Source organism: Astyanax mexicanus, chromosome 13, assembly GCF_023375975.1.
Source record: "Astyanax mexicanus isolate ESR-SI-001 chromosome 13, AstMex3_surface, whole genome shotgun sequence".
NCBI lineage: Eukaryota > Metazoa > Chordata > Actinopteri > Characiformes > Acestrorhamphidae > Astyanax > Astyanax mexicanus.
In genome coordinates this window covers 7,498,733-7,526,088 of record NC_064420.1, presented here as the reverse complement: position 1 = coordinate 7,526,088, position 27,356 = coordinate 7,498,733, and the positions used below count along the sequence as shown (strand labels likewise).

The 27,356-nt window shown below is 35.7% G+C and overlaps 1 protein-coding gene across 1 annotated transcript; it reads left to right on the top strand.

Annotated features, from left to right (window-relative positions):
• Positions 1–350: 350 nt before the first annotated feature.
• LOC111194097 (uncharacterized) lies at positions 351–22,709 on the top strand. The gene is made up of 8 exons (XM_022677296.2): positions 351–516; positions 2,580–2,942; positions 16,045–16,074; positions 16,178–16,257; positions 18,197–18,290; positions 18,406–18,507; positions 20,014–20,199; positions 22,265–22,709. Exons 1-8 carry the CDS (start codon positions 483–485, stop codon positions 22,315–22,317), a joined length of 942 nt encoding a protein of 313 aa, XP_022533017.2. The 5' UTR covers positions 351–482; the 3' UTR covers positions 22,318–22,709.
• Positions 22,710–27,356: the final 4,647 nt, after the last annotated feature.

Sequence of the window (27,356 nt, the reverse complement as noted above, 5' to 3'; positions counted from 1 at the left end):
CAACCTGATAGAACACCTTTTGGATGAATTGTGAAGAGTGGAGACTGTGTGCCAGGCCTTTTTGTCCTAGTAACTCATATCTGGATAAAGTAGTACAAAATCTACATACAAACAACATTAAACAAATAAACTACATTCCACTTCTGTCAGAGTATTTCCTCTGGTAAAGCCTGATAATATTAAAATATTAAATATTAATAGTAAAGCCTGATAATATGAGCTGTTAAGAGCTGAAAAGAATTGAGTGAGACAAAGAGTTGTATCACCTCGGCCACCTATGAGCTTGAACTTCCTCTAACGGTTGGAAGTGCAGTGCACGCTGTGTGTTCGAGTGTGAGCAGGCATCCTGTTCAAACTGGTGGTTTCTGAGTTGATGATGACGATAGCTTTCACAAAGGCCAGAGAGGAAAGAAGCGCTTTTGTGAGAAAGGGTGCGTGTGGAGAGTTTCTGTCTCGGCGCTGGAGAAGGTCCTCGTCTAAAGATGTCTAAAGGCCGCATTCACCTGTACGGCCTTGGTGAGTGACCTCTGATTCATTAACTGCATTTTGTAAGGCAGTCTCAACATTTTGTCTGGGATGAAATATGTTTAATTTCTTTTTATTGAAATTTGTATTAGTTTTGGTATTTTTTAATATTGTCTTATAATACAGTAAGTCTGTATCCACTAGTCTTATTTTTTAAGATAATTAAATATAGTTTATTTTAAGCAGTTCAGCAGGTCACATGGGTTCAGGTGTTAGACTAAACCAAATAAAGGACTTATTTTGGTTTCCTGAACTACCTATATGCTTTAGTTCGTACACTTTACAATAATGATGCATTAATTTACAGTTCTTACAGTACTTACAAATAAAAATCTTGTATCAACAATTAGTAATCAACACTAGTAACACATTTTTAATCATTAAAACTGTTTAACTAATGTCTCAATGCATTATTATTTACAACATACTTAATCACTAACATTTAATAATGTTTAATAATGTCTTACTAGTGTAAATTAATAATTAGTTGAGACATTATTTAACCTTATATATAATCTATATAACCTTATTTTAATATGTAACTGGCTCATACAGAAGAGAAGGCCTGAGCAGGTGGCACTGAGCATCAGCTAATGGCGGTTACTTTCACTGACGCTGATAACTTGATAACAAGCAACATTTTAAGTCTAGACTGTGTAATAGTAAATGAATAAACAGAGTATTTGCTGAGTTTAAAAATGCCATAGAACAATTTTAGTGTTGTGTAGCAGTGTAGTATTTGTTCTGGGGAGAATTTAAGTTGTAAGTGTGTGACATTTTAAAAGTGATTGAGCTAAAAAGATCAATCACTTTCTGCTCAGCACCAAAATGCATTTTGGTGGGTTGATTCTGCATAAACAGATTTAGATGAGAAAAACCTATGCTTCATTTAATCAGAATGGAGCATCAGTATTCAGAACAAACATTATTGATATTATAAACTTAAGAGTCTAATTCACCTTTGAAATTTTTGAAATAAACCAGGATGTTAGTTAGGGGTTTAGCATTTAGTCTTGAGGTAACTTTAAATGCAGTGTTTGCAAGGCTAACCCTTTCCCACCTCCCACTGTTTGCTCACTTTACAGGTGGTTATTCAATACACACTGGGATTTGAAGGCAAAACACAATGTAGATGGTTACACAAACAGTTTTATAGCATTTTAAAGGGTTAGCTTTTAGCCTAGCAGTCGATTACGATTAGCATTAGACTTTAGCTTTTGTAGCTTTATTTTTATACTTTATAAATTTGGAGGCAAAGCCATTTATTTTGCCAATATAAACACAATTGCCCTTCTAGGACTCTTAAAAAGTGAAAAGGTCTTTAAATCACTTTATTTTATTGCTATATAAATATTACATTTGATTCTGTTCCACACTGAACTGTTTCACTAAATCAGACAAACCAAGTCTCCCTGAAGCTGCGGGAGTCTCCCGCATTTCGGTATTGGCTCCCTGATGCCCACGAGTCACATATAATCTCCCGGAATTCAGAACGAGTGCCCCAAGAGTGCATTGCACACAAACAAGCACACAGACGACAGACTTTTATTCTCTAATCGCGTGTGGGAAGGTGAGAGAGAAAACAGAGAGGGTTCTGATTGGCCTGTTCTCTGCAAAGAGTCTGTGAGACAGCCAATCAGTTTTTAGTGTGGGCGGGCAGTGTTTTCCCCCCTCCCGGTCGGGATTTGTTCAGTGAGTGAGAGAAAGCAGATAATGCCAGAGGCAATATTAATAATTATTGTAATATGATATGAAATGTTTTTGATGTTGTGCAATTTTTTGTGATGTTGTAACTGTCAATTTTGTCAAATAAAGGATTTTTGCAACAAAAAAAAAAAGAAAAAAGATCTCATTTCACCTCTGAATACTCTAAATTTAATAATAAAAAAAAAGCAAAATTAATTAATATAAAAGTAAAATTTCGTTATCCTTTGGTGTGTGTGCAAGGTTTTTTTTTTTTTTTTTGGCAGGGGGGTGGGGGTTTAACCTCCCTGAACTCAACTATTGCAACTTGGGATGTCTGCTAAATGTATCCTTCTCTTTCTCTCCTTTAGGTGTGATTTTGTGCGTTTGTATGGTCTTGAGTGAAAATGTGACCCAACCTACCGTAACACTGGCGCACACCAAACAATCTCCCGATCTGACAACAACCATCACCCCGCAAACCACCAGCAACGTCACAGAGGAGAGTTCCACAGAGAATTTCACCAAGGATTACACAGAGAATTCCACAGCCAATCCATCAAACCTAACCACTGTTAACCAGGGCAATGACAGTGTCACAGCAACCACCGCTGATGGTGATGCTGTTAAAAGAATCTCCAGTATTGATGATGGAACACCTGCAGTCTCTGGCCATCCTACAACCAGTGCCGTCTTTACCATAACCAGCACTATTGGAACCAGTGTGACTCCAGGTAATGATTTTGCCTTTTGGAAAAGTCTAATAATTCTTAGAACACTGAAACACTTTGGTTTTTGCCATTTTTGTTCTATTTTGGGTTAAGTTAAGATGGTATGGAGCTGTATGAGGCTGAATTGAATATTTGGCAACCAAACATATTCTGCCAATATTCAGCTTTCAGCCTTAAGCTGTCTGTAATAAGTGAAAAGACAGGGCAGCCAGCAAACGACAGGTATATGTTCATTGTTACACTCTATCTATGAGTAAATAAAATTAAACAAGGCATTTAATATAATTTCTCACTTCTGGCAAGTTTACCACCTTTTTACAAATCTCTATACAAAATGTTTTCCAGCTAAAAATGATACAGGGTATGCTAACATTAGCTAAGCTAATTAGTTAGCGTTAGCCTTTGTCTGTTTGCCAAAAGACTGGCAACATTTTTCTGTGTAAATGTCATTGACTTTTGACTTGAGTAGCACTAGGGCAGAATATTTATGACTAAAATTGCACTGCTGAGGTAGCTTGCTAGCTAAATGTGTGACAATAATATCACTCCCCAAATAAACTAAAGGTAGCTTGCTAGCTAAATGTGTGACTATAATATCAATCCCCAAATAAACTAAATGATAGCACAGTTGAGGTAATTTTTTTCTGCTTTGTTAGTACAAAAAAATAGTAAAAAAATCTTTTTTTTTTTAAAGCAAGAAAAAAAACCCACATTAACTTTTGTAATTTATTCAGAGGTTAATAAAAAAAATGGCAAATTTAACAAAAACCTGTAAATAAAACCATTTATTTGATACCAAACATTTAACATCCACCATTTTTTTCTTCAGTGCTTAACTAAACTTTACCGTCTGGTTTAAAAACCATGATGAATGAATGAATGAATTAATTGACATAATATACTGGTTGTGTACCAATTCTTGATTCTTTTCAAATGCTTAATCGTATGCTAGGGCCAAGAATCCTTGAAAAAGACCCTTACTTTTAAGAGAGTGTATGAATGCATCAGTGGAAGATGCTTATTGTCATCACGTCTCTTTCATGACACACGAGTGTCTCATCTTCTTTTGTGGAAAACTCTGATAGTGATCAAAACAAGGTGTGTGTATCCTGTCTGTTGCTTCATTGTTTAGAGAAGCTCAGATGCGCGGCGGAGAACGGTGCTCTGCTCCGGAAGATGTTACGTTACAGTTCTTACTTTCAGTAGAAAATTGCAAAAGTCTCAATTCAGTTTCAGTTTTTTTTTACCAAAAAACCATCAAGCTTTTCTTTACAAGAGAAGGCATACATGTGCCATAACATGTAATGAAAGTCAATGTAAAAAAATTATATTCCAAGCCATCTTAAATCATTTCTATTGGTCCATCTACTATGAAGACTATATGGAAAGATGAAAAGAAAAACAGATTAACATTGGACTAAAAAAAGAAAGAAATAAAAGCATTAGATATGAAGATAAAAGATGTTTAGGCACCTAATTTTATGTACTTTTTTAAATTTACCTTATCAATAGTTTTATTGTAATAATTACAAATTTAATTAGTACAAAACCTGCTGTGCAGATAAGGAGTTTTTAGATTTTGGATTTAATTGGACATGTTCTACCAATACATGCTAATCAAGATTCTTTAAAAAACTAGAGAAGGCACTGGTTGGAAATTGCTGCTGTTTGCGTGCATGTGTGCAAATGTGTGTGTGTGGTTTAGCTGCTGTAGGCCATGGGCCGTTTGCAGTTTCAGCTGTAGGAGTTTCGGGGGCTGCCCGAGCCGTGCACAGTCAGAGATGCACTTATTTTAAACCAGCCAATCAGATCTGCAGCTGCTGTTACCCGCGTTTAGTAATGGCCTTTACTGATGGATGGATGGACAGGAAGAAGAATAGATAGTTGTAAAGGATGTAAAGGAATAGATGTAAAGGACATAGATACCCAGAACAGTGGTGGAAGAACAATGCAGTAGACGGTGCAATCCACCAATAGAGTGCAAGATGCAAATAAAATTGGTTATTGTAAACTGGCTTATATACAGTCATTTGAAAAAGTTTGGGCACCCCTATTAATCTTAATCATTTTTAGTTCTAAATATTTGTGTGTTTGCAACAGCCATTTCAGTTTGATATATCTAATAACTGATGGACACAGTAATATTTCAGAATTGAAATGAGGTTTATTGTACTAACAGAAAATGTGCATTATGCATTAAACCAAAATTTGACCGGTGCAAAAGTATGGGCACCCATATCATTTTATTGACTTGAATCCTCCTACTTTTTACTGACTTACTGAAGCACAAAATTGGTTTGGTAACCTCATTGAGCTTTGAACTTCATAGCCAGGTGTATCCAATCATGAAAAAAGGTATTTAAGGTGGCCAATTGAAAGTTGTTCTCCTATTTGAATCTCCTCTGAAGAGTGGCATCATGGGCTCATCAAAACAACTCTCAAATGATCTAAAAACAAAGATTGTTCAACATAGTTGTTCAGGGGAAGGATACAAAAAGTTGTTTGTATTTCAATCCTGAAATATTACTGTGTCCATCAGTTATTAGATATATCAAACTGAAATGGCTGTTGCAAACACCCAAACATTTATAACTAAAAATGATTAAGATTAATAGGGGTGCCCAAACTTTTTCATATGACTGTATGTTTATGTGTATGAACATATGCATGTACACATAGATACATATCTACATTTCTAGATACATATGTGGATGAGTAAATGTCCATATAGATAGTGTGTCTGGGTTTAACTGTATCTTTAGCACTGTCCTGCCCCCGATGGGAAGAGTTAAAATGACTGATGGCTCTAGGGATAAAGGATCTCCTTAGTAATTATACTTTTGATTTGTATAATTGTATAATATTTTCGGAATTATTTGTTAACTTGCACCCTGTTACCTTACCTATAAAACTACAAAAAACAGAGTAAACACATGAAAAATGCAGCATTTGCAGACTATGAAATAATTTAGTTATACTACAGGAGAAAAATACATATTTATCCTGAGTAAAATTAAATTAAAACAAGATAGAACACGATAGAGAGCCAAACAAACAGTGGGTTTGTCATAAAATGTCGAATCTTTGGGGATTTACCTAAAAACACATATCAAACACACACACACAAACAGAATACCCAAAAACATAAAAAAACTCATAACAACCCTAAACAAACAGGGAGGGTGGCTCAAATAAGTAAATCAAATAATTCCAACTCTGTGGTACGATCAGTACACCGGGTAAAAAAACAAAAAAAAACCCCAGAAAAAATATTTTTGAACAGACAGTTACAAAATGCTCAATGTACTGTCATATATCCCTCCTGAGGAAGTTAATACAGCATGTACTGCATTAAACAGTGAAATGTACACTGTAATATAGATCACATATTTATATCTAGTCTGAAAAGCAGATTTTATATTTACTGTTGTAAAATAAAAAAAAAACTGAATACAAAATAAAGCTATAGAATTAGGGGAGTGTTATGCTTTGTTTAATATAGGCTATAATGAAATTATTGTAGGAAGGAATAGCTGGCATTCATCAGAACAGTGAAACTGAGATTGACGTATGCTGTACAACACTCTTGGATATTTTTATAAAAGGTCACAGTTGTTTTTTTTTTTTTTTAATTACATAATACGTATTTCAAATATGTTATCCTTGGGCAGATACAACAGGTAACACAACATGAACAATAACAAATCCTGGCATAAATTCTGGTTGCGAAATGTGATGCTGCAGCAGGGTGGAACAAGTGTACTGACCCTGTACTCAGAGATAGTGGTGGGAGTAGCATGTAATCACTAATATTAGTCATATCGTTGAAGTAAATGCCAGGAATTAAATGATCTTTTTTTTGGCATGTTTTTTTTTATGTTTCAGATCAACAAAAATGTAAATGTTAGTCAAAGAAACACAAGTAAACACAAAATGCAGTTTTAAAATAAAGGTTTTTAAATTTTAAAAATTTTTCTAGCAGCACCCAGGCCTGATTACTGCCACACCTGATCTCAATCAAGAAATCACTTAAATTGGACCTGCCTGACAAAGAGAAGTAGACCAGACCATAGCTGTGTCTCAATTCAGGGGCTGCATCCTTCGAAGGACGCAGTCTACGAAGGTGTTTCCTTTGAAGGATGGGTAGGCTGCGATGGCAGTACTGAAATGGGACAGTTTATCCTATGGAGTATTTCCTGTTTCCTGTTTGAGATTCTACCCGCCACAACTAAAGTCAGAGCTGAGAAATGAGCCAGAGATTTTGATTCTTGTTTTGGTTCAGACCACAAAATACCAAATTAATTAAGTCCAGGTTAATTAACTGTAAATTAAATATTTTAAATGTGAACGGGTGGAACTGAACATAAACAAATAAAAAGGCGTTTGATATTAAGTTGGAAAAAAAATAGAATAAAGTATTATGTTATATTATTTATTATATATATATTTTATATTATATAGTATTATGTAGTGTGTATATATATATATATATATATATATATATATATATATATATATATATATATATATATATATAAATACTATATATATAAACTAAACAATACTTATAAATAAACTGAATAATACATTATCACACACACACACACACACACACATATATATATATATATATATATATATATATATATATATAAAAAAATTTAGTTTATAAATATAAGTATTTATATATTTATAAACTTTTAACATATAACAACATAAACATGATACTATATAAACTAAATAATACTTATGTATTTATATATATATACACTAAATAATATACATTATATAATATATAAATAATATTTATAATCTATAAGTATTTATATATCTATAAACTACATAATACAACACATAATTCAGCCGGCTCATCTGCTGACACCGCCCTTTTCATGCTAAAAAAATAAGCTGGCACACAATGAATCTTGGGATAGGCTGTGAAGGATACACCCCCTGCATCCTTTGTTTCCGCGGAAAAAAAGGCTGCATTCGTCGGCCGCGTTCGAAGAAGTCTTCAAACTGGGACTAGTCGCACTGCGGTGACGTAATCAGCCTTCAAATGAGTCCTTCAAAGGATGCAGCCCCTGAATTGAGACACAGCTCGTATTTAAAATCTAGACCAATATCCAAAGAAATGCAGGAACAAATAAGAAGGAAACTAATTGAAATCTATAAGTCTGGAAAAGGTTGTAAATAATTTTTAATTTTAAGTTTTGTGACTACATCAAACCACAATGAGAGTTATTATCCACGAATGACGATAACGTGGAACAGTGGTGAACCTTCCCAGAAGGAGCCTGCTGACCAAAATGACCCCAAGAGTGCAGCGATGACTCATCCAAGAGGTCACAAAAGAACCCCAAAACAACCTCCAATGAACTGCAGGCCTCACTTGCCTTAGTTAACCTCAGCGTTCATGACCCCACCGTAAGAAAGAGCCTGGGAAAAAATGGCCTGCATGGAACAGCGCCAAGACAAAAACCTGCCGAGCTAAAAGAAACTAAAGGTTTGTCTCAATTTTGCCAGAAAACATCTGGATGATCCTGAAGACATCCTGGTGAAAAGTGACAATGCATTTCAGAAAAAGAACATCGTACCTAAAGTAACATATGGTGGGGGTAGTGTGATGGTCTGGGGCTGGAAGTCTTGCTGTTATAAATGTTATTACAACAATTCTGCAAAGAATAGTGGACCAAAACCTCTCCACAGCGCTGTGTTTTAGGTTTTACCAGGAAAAAACACCCTTTCACACAAGGCAATGAAAGTTTAGATTTTTTTAATCTTTATTTAAAAACTGCATTTTGTGTGTACTTCTGTTGTCCTTGACTAATGTTTAAATTAGTTTGATGATCTGAAACAATAAAGAGTGACATACATGCAAAAAAAAGAAGAGATCATGAAAGGACAAACACTTTTTACACCCATTTCCCATTTTCTCCCCAATTTACACGGCCAATTACCCAACCCACTCACTAGAACTCCCCCTATCACTAGTAATTCCCCAACACACCAATGGGGGGCAAGACTAACACATGCTTCCTCCTCCGATACATGTGAAGCCAGCCACCGCTTCTTTTCGAGCTGCTGCTGATGCAGCATTGCCGAGCAGCATCACAGCGCACTCGGAGGAAAGCGCAGCAACTCGGTTCTGATACATCAGCTCACAGACGTCCTGTGCTGTGAACATCACCCTAGGAGTGATATGGGGAGAGAGCGCCATCTACCCACCCGGAGGGTGCCAGCAGCTTGATGGCAAAGCTGCATGAGCTGGGGTTTGAACCTGTGACCTCCCGCTCTTAGTGGCAGCGCTTTAAACTGCTAGACTACTCGGCGCCCCTTGAAACTTTTTAACTTAATTAGAAATTGTCATTTAGGAATTTAGTTCAATTTGAAACTGGAACTTTGGAACTTTAGCTAAACTCAAAAATTTCATTTGGATCTTAAGTTCATGTTGAAATGTCAGTTGGAACTTAAGGTCAAATGGGAAACTTCCTTTGGATCCTAAGACAAGACAAGACAAGACTTGAAAAGAAAGATAAGATTTGATACCTGAGTTTGGCAGACCACCACAGTTGGGCCATTGGACCTCAGAAGAAGAGATGGTATTAGACTGGAAAAGGTTAAACTCTACCAATCCATTTTATACAAATGGAGCAAATTTAGTAGCATTTTTTTAGCCTCCATCAACAGAAATATCGCCCAAAGCAAGGCATGTAATAGTGTAAGCAATTGAATTGCCTTTCTTCCATTGGCTAATACTAATGTTCATAAGTTGACCATCAGGAAAACACTTGAACACAAATGGTGGGCATGGCAAAGCTGCCAAGAGAAAGCTGCTTCCCATCTGAAGTTTACTGGATAAAACAGAAGATTATTGGAAAAAAGAATGTTGGTAACACTTTACTTGGATGGTCCATTTTATGGCCTTGTTGATGCTTAACTGACTAACTTAACTAACTTAACTTAAAAAGTCCATTAAATGTAACTTAACCCTATGTTGAATGTAAATGATTCAAAATAGAACCTAACCCTACACCTAACCCTAACCTTAACCCTTAATCAACCCTAAAATGTAACCCTACACCTAACCCTAACCTTAACCCTTAATCAACCCTAAAATGTAACCCTACACCTAACCCTAACCTTAACCTAAACTTAAAATCTAACCCTAAACCCAATCCTAAAATATTAAGATAAGCGTTTGGGTTACAGTTAAATGTATGGTTATATTTAATAGAGAATCGTTTACTTTCACCTTTCAGTTTATTTGCTTTTAATAGACATGTAGTTGAATGTCAATTTAATGTCAATTGAGCGTCAAAGAGGCCGTCAAATGGACATCCAAGTAAAGTGTTACAAATACTTTTTGGAGAAAGGAAAACATTACATTCCGTTATAAAATTTTAATGGAATCTGTCTATCTGCCTACTGTGGTGATAGGGAGCATCACAGTTTAGCTGCATTTTTTGCTGCTCAAACAGGAACACCAGCTATTGAAAACAACAGTTTATATATTTTTGGTTGGTGAAAGTAGAGCGCCACATAAAAGAGAACGCAGCACTGCTTTCTGCATCACCTACTTCCGGGAGCTGCAGTCTGCCTGCTGGTGGTGTTGAAGGTGTGGTAACAGTTGTGAACAGTTCTTTTGGTTGTACTTTGACTGTGAAAGTCTCTCATATATTGTTAAAAGCCCTCCCTGGCCCAGCTTTAGAGCGTGTGATGGTGTGAAATAGTGAGTAGTGCTATGTGTGAACTGGACTGTGTAGTCTTTGTCTGTCTTTTCTTGACTGCATTGAGCTTTCCGCAACAATCACAACTCTCCTCTTATCTCTCTCAGCCCATCAGTTTTTGTCACTACACCTTAGAGCTGCTCTTAGAGTTTATTTTTATTTATTTAGTTAGTTTTATTCATAATTCAATTCAATTCTTTTTATTATTCTTTTACTATTTTTTTAATCTTTGGTTCATTTCATAGGTTTTATCTCGTTTGTGCATCATTCTTATGATTACATTTATGTTTTTCTTAATTTTAGTTCCTTAGTCCTTTTTTTTGAAAATGAGGGTCACCCTTAATGTATTATGACAGGGGTGTCCAAACTACGGCCCGCGGGCCATTTGCGGCCCGTTTCCTTTTTGGAGCGGCCTGCGAGGTATTTTAGAAATAGAATAAGTTTTTATAATGTGAGATTCAAAGTTTGAACGCTAGGTGTCAGAAACGGGCCAAAGAGTCGGAGAGGGTGCGCATTTCTAGCGCAGAAAAACGGGGCAAAAGAGTCTAAAAGCAGAAAAGGTGCGCATTTCTAGCGCAGAAAAACAGGGCAAAGAGTCTAAAAGCGGAGAGGGTGCGCATTTCTAGCGCAGAAAAAAACGGGCCAAAGAGTCTAAAAGTTGCCGTAATTAAGGAATTTAATATTAAGAGACATCATGAAATGAAACATCAATTTGAAAAATCTTAGTTTACACAACACTGTCAAAGATAAAGATAGTAAGTCAAGTAAAATTATGTGTAAATGAAATAATCAGGAAAAGGTATTATTTGAAGTGTTATATTTCATTATTTGTTTTATTACAGAGTGTGGCCCGTGACTTCAAATATATTTCTCCTTCTGGCCCCCAACAAAAAAAGTTTGGACTGTATTATGAGTTTAAATAAGTCTAGATTGATTGATATTAGGGTATAAAATATGGTTAGTATTTAATGGTGGGGTTCTACTGGACGAGTACCTGTAAATATAAACACTACTCAGATCAGCATCGAATTCCTCTGGAATGCAGTGAAATTATATCTTTTATTGGTTTGATTACATTGTGACTTAGTTATAAATGTTTGTACATTCAGCTGTTTGCTGTGTAAAGATAGGAAAGTGTCTAGTATCCATTTGTTTATACATCTGGGTCTCGTGAAGTCGACCAGCTTCTGGCTCCAGTGAACGTGTGGTATTCCAGCCCAGGACCAGTGGAGTATGTTCCACAATCCTTTTGCATTTCTTGGTTTTTGCCTCAGAAACAGCATTTTAAACAGCATCACCCCATACATTTTTCTTGTTTTATTGGAATAAGGCCTGAAGATTGGGTTGGCCACTCCATAACTTTAATCTGGTTGGTCTGGAACCAAGATGTTGCCTGTTCACTAGTTATTGTTTGCGATTCTTTGCGTCAAATACCGTCAAAAATGAAACACAGACACTCTAAACTCCCTAAGACTCTTCCCAAAAATAATGTCAAGGGACTTTTATTGTCATTACATCTGAGTACAGGTACACATTGGAACAAAATTTTGTTCCTCTGGAACCATGGTGCAACATGGATTCAGCTACATCTTTCCGTCTGTGTTAAGGAGTCTGACTGCCTGGTGGAAGAAGCTGTTTCAGAGTCTGGTAGTTTAGGCTCAAATGTTTCTGTATCTTCTGCCAGATGGCATCAGAGCGAAGAGTCCACGTGAGGAATGGGTGGGGTCGTCCACAATGCTGGTGGCTTTGCGGATGCAGCGTGTGGTGTAGATGTCGGGGATGGAAGGGAGAGAGACTCCAATGATCCTTCACTATTCGCTGTAGGGTCTTACAATTAGACTTACTAAAGTAACTGCTAATGCAATTAATGTAGTTAACCTGTGGTGAAGAATATTGGTGGTTTATTTCTGTAAAACTGAAACCAATAAATCCACTCCTTATTTAGGAGTATTTTACCCTTTTGAGTTTGTAGAGAATTTAATTAATAAGGGATTAAAAGAAAAAAAAAGAAAAAAAGATAAAATCAATCAAAATTATTTTCCAAAACAGACTTTTTTTATTTTTTATTTAATGGATAAAATAAAAAATTAAAACAATGAAAAATGAACAAAGACGAACTAGTCAGTAAAATATTTCAGATGAAGTAAAACAGGTATAGGCTGTGTGGTGGTGTTTAAGACTGACGTGTGTATGCTGTATGAGTGATTAATGCTGGTATATGAGTAACCAGTGTGTTTCCTGTCACGCTGCTAATGAGCACCAGCTAAATTTTACATCCAGCTTTAGTAAGGTTCTCCACGAAATTGTCAAGGGTGCCAATAATTGCAGAACGGGTCATTTTATAAAAATAATATATATTATTTCTCAGGAGTCAGGAGTTAATGGTTCCTTTTTTCTATTTATTTTTTTTTGAGTGAGATTATGCTTCTGTAACAAAAATGACTTTTTAAATTATTTATTTTAAAGCTTTTAACACATTTTTACTAGGGGTGTCAATAATTATGGAGGACGCTGTATGTAATTTCTACCCAAAACTGTGATTGATCTTGTCAGTGATGTCGGACTGATATTATTTTAAACACAAACTATCAATACTAAATACTGTTAACTCTGCGCTCTGTGTAGTTCTCATATGAGAAGGTCAAATGCAAAAACAAGAGTATTTTGTCACAGACACTGCCTCATTTAATCTGCTTACAGCCATTAGTCCCATCCACTCACACTGAGGTTATAAGAAGTGTTTCAGACTAGACTGCTTTTGGATTACAGCCCAATTAGAACAGATTTTATTTACATATGTCAATAATCAAAACACACGGTTTCATTTTAAAGGGAAAAAAGAGAGCCATGCAGATAGGAAGATATAGTAAATTGGCCTTTTTCAATATTTCTTTCATTGCAGCCATTTGCTAATATAAAAAAGTTACACTGTACACTCAGTATCCCATCTTTACAGAAAAAAAAACCAGAATTGTAAACAAACAATGAAAATGTATTAAAAAAGAAAAACTGAAACATCACACGGTCATAACTATTCAGACCCTTTTCTCAATATTGAGTGGAAGCACCCTTTTTTTCACACGTTTTTCACACCTGAATTTGAGGATCCTCTGCCATTCTTTCTTACAGATCCTCTCCAGTTCCATCAGGTTGGATGGTGAACGTTGCTGGACAGCCATTTTTAGCATTCTCCAGAGATGCTCATTTGGGTTTCGGTCAGGGCTCTGGCTGGGCCAGTCAAGAATGGTCACAGAGTTGTTTCATAGCCATTTATTTTATCTGTATGCTTCAGGTTATTCTTTTGTTGGAAGGTGAATCTTTGGCACAGTCTGAGGTTCAGAGATTTTCTGCCAGGATATCTCTTAGGGGTGGGAATCGTTTACTATCTCACGATTCGATTCGATTCCGATTTTGGGGGCCACGATTCGATTCAAAATCGATTTTTGATTCAAAACGATTTGATTTATAAAAATTTCTGCTTCTGGCTTATGAATCTTATTGAAAAAAGCCTCCAAAATATACACTGGTCCTGAAGCAGGTAATGTGTTACAAAAACAATAAAATGTGCAGGAATGTGGGTCCTCAGTGACAGAGGAATCACTGGGATATCACAATGACGTTAATGAACAATAAATAAATAATAAATAACACTGATTTATTACCAGGCTACTAGCGGTGGTGTGTAGGTGACGCTGCTGGGCTGATGTGATGATAGCACTGGAGCGCTAAAGTTCAGGAGCAGCTGCTGATTAACTAGTTAATTTAAGGTCGTTGTATTTCTTCAGAAAGGGGGCAGGAGGTGGAGAAATTAATTCATATTGTCCATTCCTTAATTCCTCTGTGATGAGGAGCTGAAATTAGCTCTGATTAGCTTATTGTTATTTTTCCGTTCCGCCTTAAATGCTGCAGCCCGCTGCCACCTGTAGCGTTATTTAAGGTGGAACTGGAAAGTTAGCTAGTTAGCTAGCTAACAGTTACTGAAACTAACTACTAGCGATCTTTTTTATGCTTGTTATGAAGCATTCTGCCATAAAACATTAAAACTACACGTTAATCTAAGGTAATATAATGCTTGTTCTGCCATCTTACCGGTGATTCTCAAACACCTACGCTCTGTGTGTGTCTGGAAGATCTCCGTTTGAAGGGACAAGCGCTATCCCCAGGGTTGCCAGGTCCAACAAAAATACCGAGCCCAAAATCAGTCTAAAACCCGCCCCTCAGAATCGATTTTGGGACATTTTAAATCGATTCTGAATCGTAGTAAATGAGAATCAAGATTCTTATGTGAATCGATTTTTTGGCACACCTCTAATATCTCTGTACTTGGCTGAACTGATTTTACCTTGTCTCATAGGACCAGAGAATGTTATTTCTCATAGTCTAGGAGTCCTTCATGTGTCCTTTCATATATCTTGCACTGAGGAGAGGCCCCGACTGTTTTATTCAGTTTAATTAAACACAGCTGGACTCCAATGAAAGAGTAGAACCGTCTCAAGGATGATCAGAAGAAATGAACAGCATGTGAGTTAAAGCCCCACTAGGTAGGATTTGAGATTTTGTGCTCGTGGGCTCCCCCTACAGTTGCAGAGTGTAATAAATGTTTCAGGCCGATTAGTTTCTCTTTCTCATTTTCTGGCTTTTACAGACATATTCGGTCTCTTTCCAGATTCTGCCAGAGTGTCTGTATGTTAGTTTGTAAAAAATGAAACTGTAGTCCTTGTAAAACTGTTAGAACTAAAGGTCGGAAAGCAGGGCGCAGTTCTCGCGAGCGTTGGTCGGGGCCGCCTCGGAAAACTTACAGAGTCTGGTTTGGGCTCAGAGGAGCTCCGGCACAGACACGAGAGCACTGCTATTCCTCCTATTACACCTCAATGCAGCTCTGCAGTGAGTTTCAAGTTGTAATTTTACTTCTTTAAAAGAAAAAATCAAAAATCAAGGAAATCCTACCTAGTGGGGAGTGTCTAAATGCTTATGACCATGTGATATTTCAGTTTTTCTTTTTTAATACATTTGCAAAAAATGTCTACATTTCTGGATTTTTTTTTCTGTCAAGATGAGGTGTTGAGTGTACATTAATAAAAAAAAAATAAAATACACTTTTTTATTTAGCAAATGGCTGCAATAACACAAAGAATGAGCATTTTAAAGGGGTCTGAATACATTCCGTTCCCACTGTAAAGGTATCCTGTTCTGTTGTGGAAAGGTTCTGAATGGGAGACTATCACGCTGGATAGTGAGTTTTTATTATTGTTCAAATGTTCTGATGACGTTTTATCCTTACAGTGTAAATAGAGTGGTGATGGGGACTCACTATACTCACTATACTACAGTGACTCACTGTTAAGCTCTTAAACTGCTGTGTTTTTGTGTTGCAGAGTCAAAAAAGTCTGATTCATCCACTGTAGGTAAGCTTCTTCTGTCCTGCTTCACACACCGCTGACACACTACTGATGTGAAAGATTCTAAAGATTTAAATATGGACTTGTCATGTATTTCTTGTATTTATAGGGGTGGTCTTTCTTATCCTCATCCTGATCATCATCATTGCTCTTGCTGTCCTTCTGTACATTCTTTGGAAGAAAGGAAGGGTAAGAAGTATATATGTAAGATGTATTTATGTATAAACTATATATGTATAAGTGTATTTATACACACAGCTCACTGGACCGACAGAATAAGTTGTATTTGGGTGGTGGGTCTCAACACTGCAGTGACACAGATTAGCATGGTTATGGTTTATGAGGTGTTAGTGTATGTTGAGATGTGTGTCAGTGCTGGACTGAGAATAGACCACCAACAGCGTCCTGTGGGCAGCGTCCTGTGAACACTGATGAAGGACTAGAGGAGCAGCTGTAGGTAGGAGTGTGTAATCGAGTGGAGGACATTGAGTAAAGAGCACAGTGTTTAAAAACTCCAGCAGCACTGCTGCCTCTGATCCACTCCCCTTTTTCAGCCCGGGAGTTTCATGCCCAAATCCGGCCCACTTTTTCCATGGAGGAGGAATTCGAATAAATGAAACAGCAGCTAGCTCCTACAATGCCTTTTTATTGCATGTAAGTTCAATTATATGTTGGTAAGTTAACAGAACACCCTTCACTTAAACATGTTTCATTCAAATGTAAATCAGATAAAGATTTAGAAGGTAAAAAAAATAATTTTATTAATTAATATTACTTAGAAGCCTTTACAAAATGTAAAGTCAACATGTAATGGTCAACATATGGTAAAAAACAGGACTTTTTTAGGCGCTTTTCCGATTTTCTATTATTTTATTTTTTTTCAGATCCATATAGAATCACCATATACAATTATAAACTGTTCCCTTGCACTGGTTAGATATTATAGAGATTTAAACTTGGAATGGTATTTTCTTTCTCCAAAGGAGAAAGCTGCTCTGGTTTCTGTGGTGCTGCTGTGTTTTTTTTTCTTCTCCTTGGTGAAGCTGTTTAATCCAGCTGTTAATACCATTTTAACGGTCATTAGATTGTTGTTTTTGTCCATTCTTTTGTTTTGTTTATATATAAATTTTTCCTTTGAGTGTGGTTTGGTTTGTTTAATTTTTTTAAATTTGCTTTTTCCGTGTTTTTTTTTTTTTTTCTTTTTTTTCTCAGTATTACAAGTCTTAATAATTTTCTATGGTCGTGTGGAGTTTTTCGTTTCTTTTTTTTAATTCGTCAGATTATATTTTTGTCAACATTTTGGTTTTATTTTCGCTTGTTATTTTTCTAATAATAATAGTAATTACATAATTTATTTTCTTTTGTTCTTTTTTTTTACGGGACGAATAACATAAAAGGCAATAGTTACTTTTACTGTTAACTAGTTACTTTTATAGTGGAGTAACTCTTTTTTACTCTTTTTGGAGAAGTAATTAGTAACTAGTTACTCTTTCAAAATAACGTGCCCAACACTGAATATAACACCTATAAAAAACGCAAATATGGTAATTATGAATCACAATTCTAATAAACAAGGCATATTTCGCCCTAAATGTTTATTTTTCTGAAAGGATATACAGCTAAATAACTGCAAAGCAGAGATTCTGGCCTTTTCGGCTCCATCTGGCCTCTTTTTACCCTCCGTCACAGCCGACTGACGCTTTGTGCTATTCTGTTGCTGTATTTAATTTTTATCGCTCCAGAAAAGACCACTCGTGGACGCAACCAACTCAAACATTTGGGAGGGGAGAATTCCCTTTAGATGGTTAAACCCATCTAATCTACTGCGAAGTAGGAGCTGTGCTGTCAGATGAATAGAGAACGCATTGACATGAGCCGGCCCATCGGGAATCCTCCCGAATCTCCCGATTAGCCACTCCAGGCCTGACACACACTAACACCCCATACACGACCACCATGCTAATCGGTGTCGCTGCAGTATGGATAATAAGGTGGTCCTTATAATATTGACCAACTAATACTATGACAAAACATAGTAATATATGAGCATAACATATCATTAACACATGTAAAAAATATATGTATATTTTTGCCTTATGTCTTTGTGTGTGTGTGTGTGTGTGTCCAGACCTATTCCTTTGATCTGTCCCAAGCTGGAAATGACCACGAAACCCCACTTCGGAGTATGGAACATGGGGGAACGTTTGAACACACCAACAAAGGCAGGAATATTTAGAGCTTGATCAGTATTAGTTATAACAGTATTGGGCTGGGTAAAGCTGTTTCCACGTCTTCTCCTGACCTAATCCTTCATTTCTGCGGATTCTCTCTCCACAGAATTGCCTCCTCTTGACTTTGGTCAGGAGGATAAGCCTCACGAAACCACTCCTACAGCCAACGGATGTGCAGCAGAGGCGGACAAAGAAGCGTCCCCTTCTGGTACAAACTCGTCTTGTTAATAATAGCGTGATACTGTTTAGCTACTGTTACAACCCGGTCTAGGGTCAGGCCACGACAGAAAATGAGAGTGGGCTCTCTCCCCAGACTCTCTCCCAGACCAAACACCAGAAACTAAAAATTATATTTAAATCAGGATGATTTTATTGGTTAAATTAAGGGAATATGATTTCAGAGGTGAGCATAGGCCTGTATAACAAATAAATCCAACTAACAAACAAAGAGACAACTAAATGAACCTGCTAATATAAAGAAAACCAAATACTAATACAAACTACCCTGACTTCCTGTCACCTGAACAGGAGAAAAAGGTATCAAAACAAAATGGCAATCAAACCCCTACTTTACCCTAAGAAAAACTGTAGCTGTTACCTGTAACAAAAACTAAAAAACAACACAGAGAATACAAAATAGAGATACCGGGTTGATCTGAGCAGGAAGCTGTTCCAGGTCAGGAAAGGGGGAGGAGCCCTGAACGTCTCCCTTTTAGGTCAGGTTCTCTCTTGTCCTTTTACAGAGTGTGCCCCTGGTGGCCAAGCATGGTCCTGCAACTAAAAAATTAAACACAAACAGCACAGAGGGCACACAAGGAAAAAACAATACAACCAGGGGTCATAATAACAGCTACTGTATTCTGATAATTACCGACTAATATAGTGGTTTGCAGAGGTGGAAAAAGTACTGAAAAATTGTAATTGAGTAAAATTACTTTGTTAAAATTCTACTCAAGTAAAAGTAAAAGTACCCATCTAAAAATCTACTCGAGTAAAAGTAAAAAAGTACTCAATTTAAAATATACTTTGAATAAAAGCTACATAATTATTTTATTTATTTGATGTAAAAAAGTACAGCAAATCATAAATAATAAATGAATAATCATAAATAAATTGGTCCTTTCAGGCAGTATTTGTTCAGACCACCCCATAAAACATTTTCAAGAACAAGTGGCATAGGTTTCTATGATTCATTTTTTTCTTTAATGTTAAAAATTTACAAAGTTATGATCATATAGGTGACGATAAACTGTATTTTTATAGTTTTACAGTTCATTATTATTTTTTTTTTAACTTGCCATTGCTATGCTTTAACTGCTATTTACATGTTTTTTTTAACATCCAAGCAGATTGTTCAATGTTCCTAATAAAAACTTTAGGAATTATTATGAAAAACATAAAAAATGTTGGTCGGTGCATGTGCAGTTTTTTTTTTTTTTAATTCAGACAATTTTTTTCCCCCCAGTATTTCATTATTTACTCAGTAACGGGGAGTTTTCCAATGTAGTAAAGTAAAATACTTGTGTCCAAATGCGTTAAAGTAAAAGTAAAATTACCTATTTTAAAAACTACTTTTAAAAAATGACAAATTACTCATAAAATCTACTCAATTACAGTAATGTGAGTAAATGTAATTAGTTACTTTCCACCTCTGGTGGTTTGATAGACAACGCCCACAGTCATGCCTAACTCTCGCCTTCCCCTCTGCACTCAGGGCACCAGAACGTCCCAGAGGAGGACAGCTACATGTCTGAAACCAGTCTGACTCCGCCCCCTAAAAAAGTGGAGTTCAGTCTGGATCTGGATCTGATAGGTGATGACTTTGAAATGGTGGAGCTACCGAACGCTGAACCCAGCAATCAACAGCAGAATGAAAACAACAACAATGTCACAAACTCTGGTCTGTACAACAAAAAGGGTGTTTCTACATGCATGCACACACACACACACACACACAATCCCACATACAGTTCCCTCCAAAAGTATTGGAACAGTGAGGCATCTCCTGCTTTGCTCCTTCAGGGCCTGTATAACTTGCTGTAATAGATGGAACCATAAATTCTGCTGTTTACCAGACATTCCTGAAGGAGAAAGTCTGGCCCTCCCTTCCTGACCTCAAGCGTACTTGGCTTTTGCAGCAGGACAATGATCCAAAGCACACAAACAAGTCTTAAGTCAGATGGCTTATTAAAGGTTTAAAGGTTTAAAATAAAGGTTTTGGAGTGGCCTAGTGACATTAATGACCATAAACAAACAATTCTGCAAAGAAGAGTGGAGCCAAAATTCCTCCACAGAGATGTGAAAGACTCATTGCCAGTTATCAGTAAAGCTTGATTGCAGTTATTAGGTTTAGGGGGCACTTTTTTCACACAGGGCTAGATTGGTTTGATATTTTTTTGCTTTAATAAATAAAATTATCATTTAAAAAGTGCTTTTTATATTTACTCAGTTTTTTTGTTTACTTAAAAATCATAAAAATATCAGTATGACCAAAAAGCAAAAACAAAAGAAATCTGTAGGGGCAAATACTTTTTTACGCCACTGATAATGAATATGAGAAGTTCTATGTCCTCTATTGCTAATGTACCTTTGGATGTATGCTAAATGCAATTTAATGTAATGGAATATAAGAGCATATGAGAGTATATGAAAGTATATTAGAATATATAAGAGCATATGAGAGTACATGAGGGCCTTTGACAATACATAACAGTATTTGAAAGTATATGAGGTTATTTGAGAGTATATGAGGGTAAATAAGAAAATATGAGAGTATTTAAGAGTATTTGAGAGTATATGAGAGTATGTAAGAGTATGAAAGAGTGTTTGAGAGAATATGAGAGTATTTAAGAGTATTTGAGAGAATATAAAAGTATTTAAGAGTATGAAAGAGTGTTTGAGAGAATATGAGTATTTGAGATTGTGTAAGAGTGTTTGAGAGTAAATGAGAGTATTTAAGAGCATGTAAGAGTGTTTGAGAGTATATGAGAGTATTTAAGAGCATGTAAGAGTGTTTGAGAGTATATGAGTATTTGAGATTGTGTAAGAGTGTATGAGAGTATATGAGAGTATTTAAGATTATGTAAGAGTGTTTGAGAGTATATGAGAGTATCTGATAGTATATGAGAGTATTCGAGATTATGTAAGAGTGTTTGAGAGTATATGAGAGTATGTGAGATTGTGTAAGAGTGTTTGAGAGTAAATGAGAGTATTTAAGAGTATGTAAGAGTGTTTGAGAGTAAATGAGAGTATTTGAGATTATGTAAGAGTGTTTGAGAGTATATGAGAGTATCTGATAGTATATGATAGTATTCGAGATTATGTAAGAGTGTTTGAGAGTATATGAGAGTATTTAAGATTATGTAAGTGTGTTTGAGAGTGAATGAGAATATTTAAGAGTATGTAAGAGTGTTTGAGAGTATATGGGAGTATTTGAGATTATGTAAGTGTGTTTGAGAGTGAATGAGAATATTTAAGAGTATGTAAGAGTGTTTGAGAGTATATGGGAGTATTTGAGATTATGTAAGAGTGTTTGAGAGTATATGAGAGTATCTGATAGTATATGATAGTATTCGAGATTATGTAAGAGTGTTTGAGAGTATATGAGAGTATCTGATAGTATATGATAGTATTCGAGATTATGTAAGAGTGTTTGAGAGTATATGAGAGTATCTGATAGTATATGATAGTATTCGAGATTATGTAAGAGTGTTTGAGAGTATATGAGAGTATCTGATAGTATATGATAGTATTCGAGATTATGTAAGAGTGTTTGAGAGTATATGAGAGTATTTGAGATTATGTAAGAGTGTTTGAGAGTAAATGAGAGTATCTGATAGTATATAAGAGTATTTGAGATTATGTAAGAGATGTTTGAGAGTATCTGAGAGTATATGAGAGTATTTAAGAGTATGTAAGAGTGTTTGAAAGTATATTGGAGTAATGTAGGTGTTTCTGTGTTTCAGAAAATGATTCTCTGAACATCTTCACTGAAATTAACCTGGGCGAGCCACAGTAACAAGACCAACCACAGTCCATCCAATTCATTAAGACTGAAAAAGAATATTCACTTTTGCTGAGTGGATCACATGACTCCATCGCTCCATGACTGACTCCATGCCGTTGAAATATTATCATATTTCATTTCATGTTCAAACTGTTTTTCTTCTTTCATCTTCTAGATTTTTTTATATTTTATCTAAAGCTTTTGTGATTTAAAATTGAAAAACTGAATTGTATAGACCATGTGGTGGGACACGACAGCAGGTTTAGTGGTAGGCAATTGTCTGTAAACATTTTCCTCAAGGTTTAAGTGTATGGGTGTGTAAATTACAATATAATAAATACAGAAATGTTTCCAAATTCAATGTATGATCCAACATGTCATTAAAAAAAATATGCAAAAATAAATGCTATAAGGCAGATATAATCAATAATCTTGTACATATTGTCATGTAAAATGAGAACAGTAAGATTTTATTTCTTGTTTGTAATAAGCAGCAAAAAAGTTTTGAAAATTTTATATTGACATATTGCACAAAACATTGTAAATCCTGCGTTGTGACTATTGCAAATGTGTACATACAGGGGTTGGACAATGAAACTGAAACACCTGTCATTTTAGCATTTTAGTGTGGGAGGTTTTAATGGCTAAATTGGAGCAGCCTGGTGGCCAATCTTCATTAATTGCACATTGCACCAGTAAGAGCTGTAAGAGTGTGAAGGTTAGCAGGGTAAGAGCACAGTTTTACTCAAAATATTGCAATGCACACAACATTATGGGTGACATACCAGAGTTCAAAAGAGGACAAATTGTTGGTGCACGTCTTGCCGGTGCATCTGTGACCAAGACAGCAAGTCTTTGTGATGTATCAAGAGCCACGGTATCCAGGGTAATGTCAGCATACCACCAAGAAGGACCAACCACATCCAACAGGATTAACTGTGGACGCTGTAAGAGGAGGCTGTCTGAAAGGGATGTTCGGGTGCTAACCAGGATTGTATCCAAAACACAAACCACGGCTGATCAAATCACGGCAGAATTCAATGTGCACCTCAACTCTCCTGTTTCCACCAGAACTGTCCGTCGGGACAATAAATAATTGTGGTCTAAAACCAGGTGTTTCAGTTTCATTGTCCAACCCAAAGTATATGTTGTGCACATTGCACTGCCCTAGTAGGGCATCAGCTTTAATATGTTTTTATTTGTATAACATGTACAAAGTGGAGTATTTTTCTTGCATACAGTGAAGTAAAAAAAAATAAATGTACAAAATAAATAAAACGAGCTTTTTAAATAAAATGGCCTGTATGAAAGTTAATGACAGTAAAGGCTCATAGTTTTACAAAACTAGCAAATGCCAAGGAATTCTGTTACCTGAACATTAGTTCAGCAGGACGGGAGTATAAAGCACTTAAAGGGCAAAAGGAAAAATGATTGATTTTACATTAAAGGTCATTTTGGCACAGTCTATAGCAGGGGTGTCCAAACTTTTTTTGTTGGGGGCCAGAAGGAGAAATATATTTGAAGTCACGGGCCACAGACTCTGTAATAAAACAAATAATGAAATATACCACTTTAAATAATACTTTTTCCTGATTACTTTCATTTACACACCATTTTACTTGACTAACTATCTTTATCTTTGACAGTGTTGTGTAAACTAAGATTTTTCAAATTAATGTTTAATTTCATGATGTCTCTTAATATTAAACTCCTTAATTACGGCAACTTTTAGACTCTTTGCCCCGTTTTTCTGCGCTAGAAATGCACACCCTCTCCGCTTTTAGACTCTTTGGCCCCGTTTTTCTGCGCTGGAAATGCGCACCCTCTCCCCTTTTAGACTCTTTGCCCCGTTTCTGACACCTAGCATTCAAACTTTGAATTTCACATTATAAAAACCTGCTTAACAGTGGGCCAAATTTCATTCTATTTCTAAAATACTTTGCGGGCCGCTCCAAAAAAGGAAACGGGCCGCAAATGGCCCGCGGGCCGTAGTTGTTGAGTTATATCACTCTTACGATTTCTCTCTGTTCTTCTGGGGATGCCCCCTACACCTCACAAATCACTATAACTCACTCCTCATACCTCTCTGAGAACTGTGTGGGTGTGGTCATAATATTCTACTGAATGTGTTTGAATGAAGCTGCCTATGGCTGGTGAACAAATATTTGTTTACATTACCATGGCAACGCACACATTCTTGAGACAGGAAGTGGTATTTAGTTGGAAAGATTGGTGCTTACCTCACTACGATGGTTGCTAAGCGCTGGAAGAGAGGGTGGAGCTTTGTAAGTCTTGTAATTAGTCAGGGTTCTGATGATGTCAGTCTGACCCACTTTTAGCTCCCCCTGTTTCCCAATGGTGGAACAAACTACCTTCCACTACCAGATCAGGAGAATCTCTCGCGATCTTTAAGAAACTCCTGAAGACAGAGCTCTTCAAAGAGCACTTACTCTCCTAACACCTCTAACAAACTAACTACTTCTAACCTCATCTCCTTCTTCCTCTTCTCTACTCCTCTATCCCATTATTTCCCTCTGACCTCCTTAAGGCCCTATCTATAGATGCTTTATTTTTAACTTCTATTATTTTTGTACTTAACCTCTTCTATTATTTGCACTTCAATATTGTAAGTCGCTTTGGACAAAAGCGTCTGCCAAATGTAATGTAATGTAATGTAATGTAATGTAATGTAATGTAATGTAAAAAAACATCCAGAGGAGAGTGATAGTGAAATACAGCAAAGATGTATTAGTTTGAAAAGAAATTCATAATAAATACTTTATACATTTACACGCGCGAACCAGAAGAGACAAACCCAATTAAGAGCAAAGCTTACATTTACTCTTTAAAGTGGCACAGTAAATGCATATTAGTTTACTTGCTGTCCTTAACCCTTGAGTGGTGTTTATATTTGTGTTACTGGTTTACTTTGTTACTTGTATTTAATTCAGCAAAATTAAGCAATTTTACATTAAAATGCTTTACACATGCTCGCTTCACCTGAATTGCAAGCAATATAAACAGCTTACATGGTTAATATTTGCCCTTTACCTTTCTTATGTTACATTTCTTTCAAAAAGTGCTACTCTTTTTTTTATTAGTTTTTTAATAAAATGTAAAAGAAAATGAATTAAACTCAAGATATGAGTAGAAAATTTGTTTAGTTTCAAATTTACAAATGAAGCAATGTTTATTAGCCCTTGGCCAAACATACCGTGTGTAATATAAATGTGTAGCGGGGGGGGGGGGCTGGGGAGGGGGGTGTACAGTGTGTGTTTATCGAAAATGTGTTTTGATATATGTTTTTCACAAAAAATGAGCCAATGCCAATGAGTTTGAGTTAGAAAAAATATTTTTTTAGTATCATTTGATGAAAAATGAAAATGGGTCCCACAGACCCGAACACCACACAAGGGTTAAAGTGCATTTAAGTCTTAAGTATAGCAATGTAAACAAGCTCATCACTGCAGGAGCCCGGCAGTGGTACGTCCATGTAATTTTTTTTTCTTTTTTTTGCACAGATAGAATGTGACATCAAATAATCAAATAAACAAACAAACAAACAAAACTAACTGTGCAGGGAAAGTAAAAAAAAAAGCCTTAAAGAGGCTTGTACAAAGTACTTTCCCTCCAAGGAATTTAAAAGAGAAACACAGAAAAAAGAAAAAGATTGACAAACAAACTAAATAACAAACAAAAGTAATCATAACAATAATAAAATAATAATAGTAATATGTAGTTACTCAATATACATAATGACAAGAATATAAACAAATACATATTTACTATTTGGATTGGTTATAATGAGAGTAGATAAGTTTTAAGCTGTTTTTGAAATTAGTGATGCTATTGCAGACTTTAAAATTAGTTGGTAAGCAGTTCCATTTTAAAGGCCCTCTGTGCGAAAGTGCAAACTGTCCAATTGATTTTCTAAAAAAAGGCAGAACAGAGGTAATTAGAGGATCTAGAGGAGTAGTGATGAACTTAAAAGTTATATTGAAAATTATTTTCATAACAATCAGGAAGTAGGTTATTGGTAAAAGAGAAAATAAACTGACATATTTAAAACTGGTTAATTTCATACGCATTGAGTATCTGAAGATTTTGAAAAAGTGGACGTGAGGTTGCACGGTAATTCGGTGAGGTGACCATTCTAACCCAATCGCTTCTGAAGAATATGTAAACAGTTGATGCTACTTTTGTAAGTACTAGCTCACATTATATTACAGTAAGAGAGATGTGGATAAATAAGTGCATAGTATAGATTAAAAAGAATTTTATATGGTAAAATATATTTTATTCTCCTAATGACACTAACATTCTTAGATATTATTACAGGCCTATTTCCATTCTTCCATGCATTTCCAAAGTCTATGAAAAACTTGTCTACAACCAACTAATCTATTACCTTAATAAGCATAAACTATTATACAGTCACCAGTCTGGTTTCCGGGAAAATCACTCTAAACCCATGGCCCTGGTTCAGCTCTTTGGAAAACGCCCCTATAGGCACGTAACACTAATAGACGTTTACATTTTGTAATTTTGTCATGACCAACAGCTAAAAAAAAAAAAGCTCCACATGAATAAAATTAAAGCTCCACACTGCTAAAATTAAAGATTTTTCACATGGCTAAAATTAAAGGTCTGCACAGCTAAAATAAAAGCTTCTCCGTGGCTAAAATTACACAGCTATTGCACAGCTAATTAAAGCTTTGTGGCTAAAATTAAAGCTCCACATGGCTAAAAATTTTTTTATATTATTTTATTTCTAAATTTTCTAAATACCTATTTAGATGTTTTGTATGAAATAGACATTATTATAGTAATTAAATATAGTGCTAAAATGTAAAACGTAAAATAAAAAAGTATAATGTAGGAGTAGGAAACTGAGGGTTATATCACAGTTTAGCATAAGATAAAATAAGGTAAGAGAAACCTTTATTAATCCTGCAGTGCAGAAATTTACAGTGTTGCAGCAGCACAGATGACAGAACAGAACAAGTCAATATATATACAAACATACAACAGAATCTGAAAAAAAAATATAT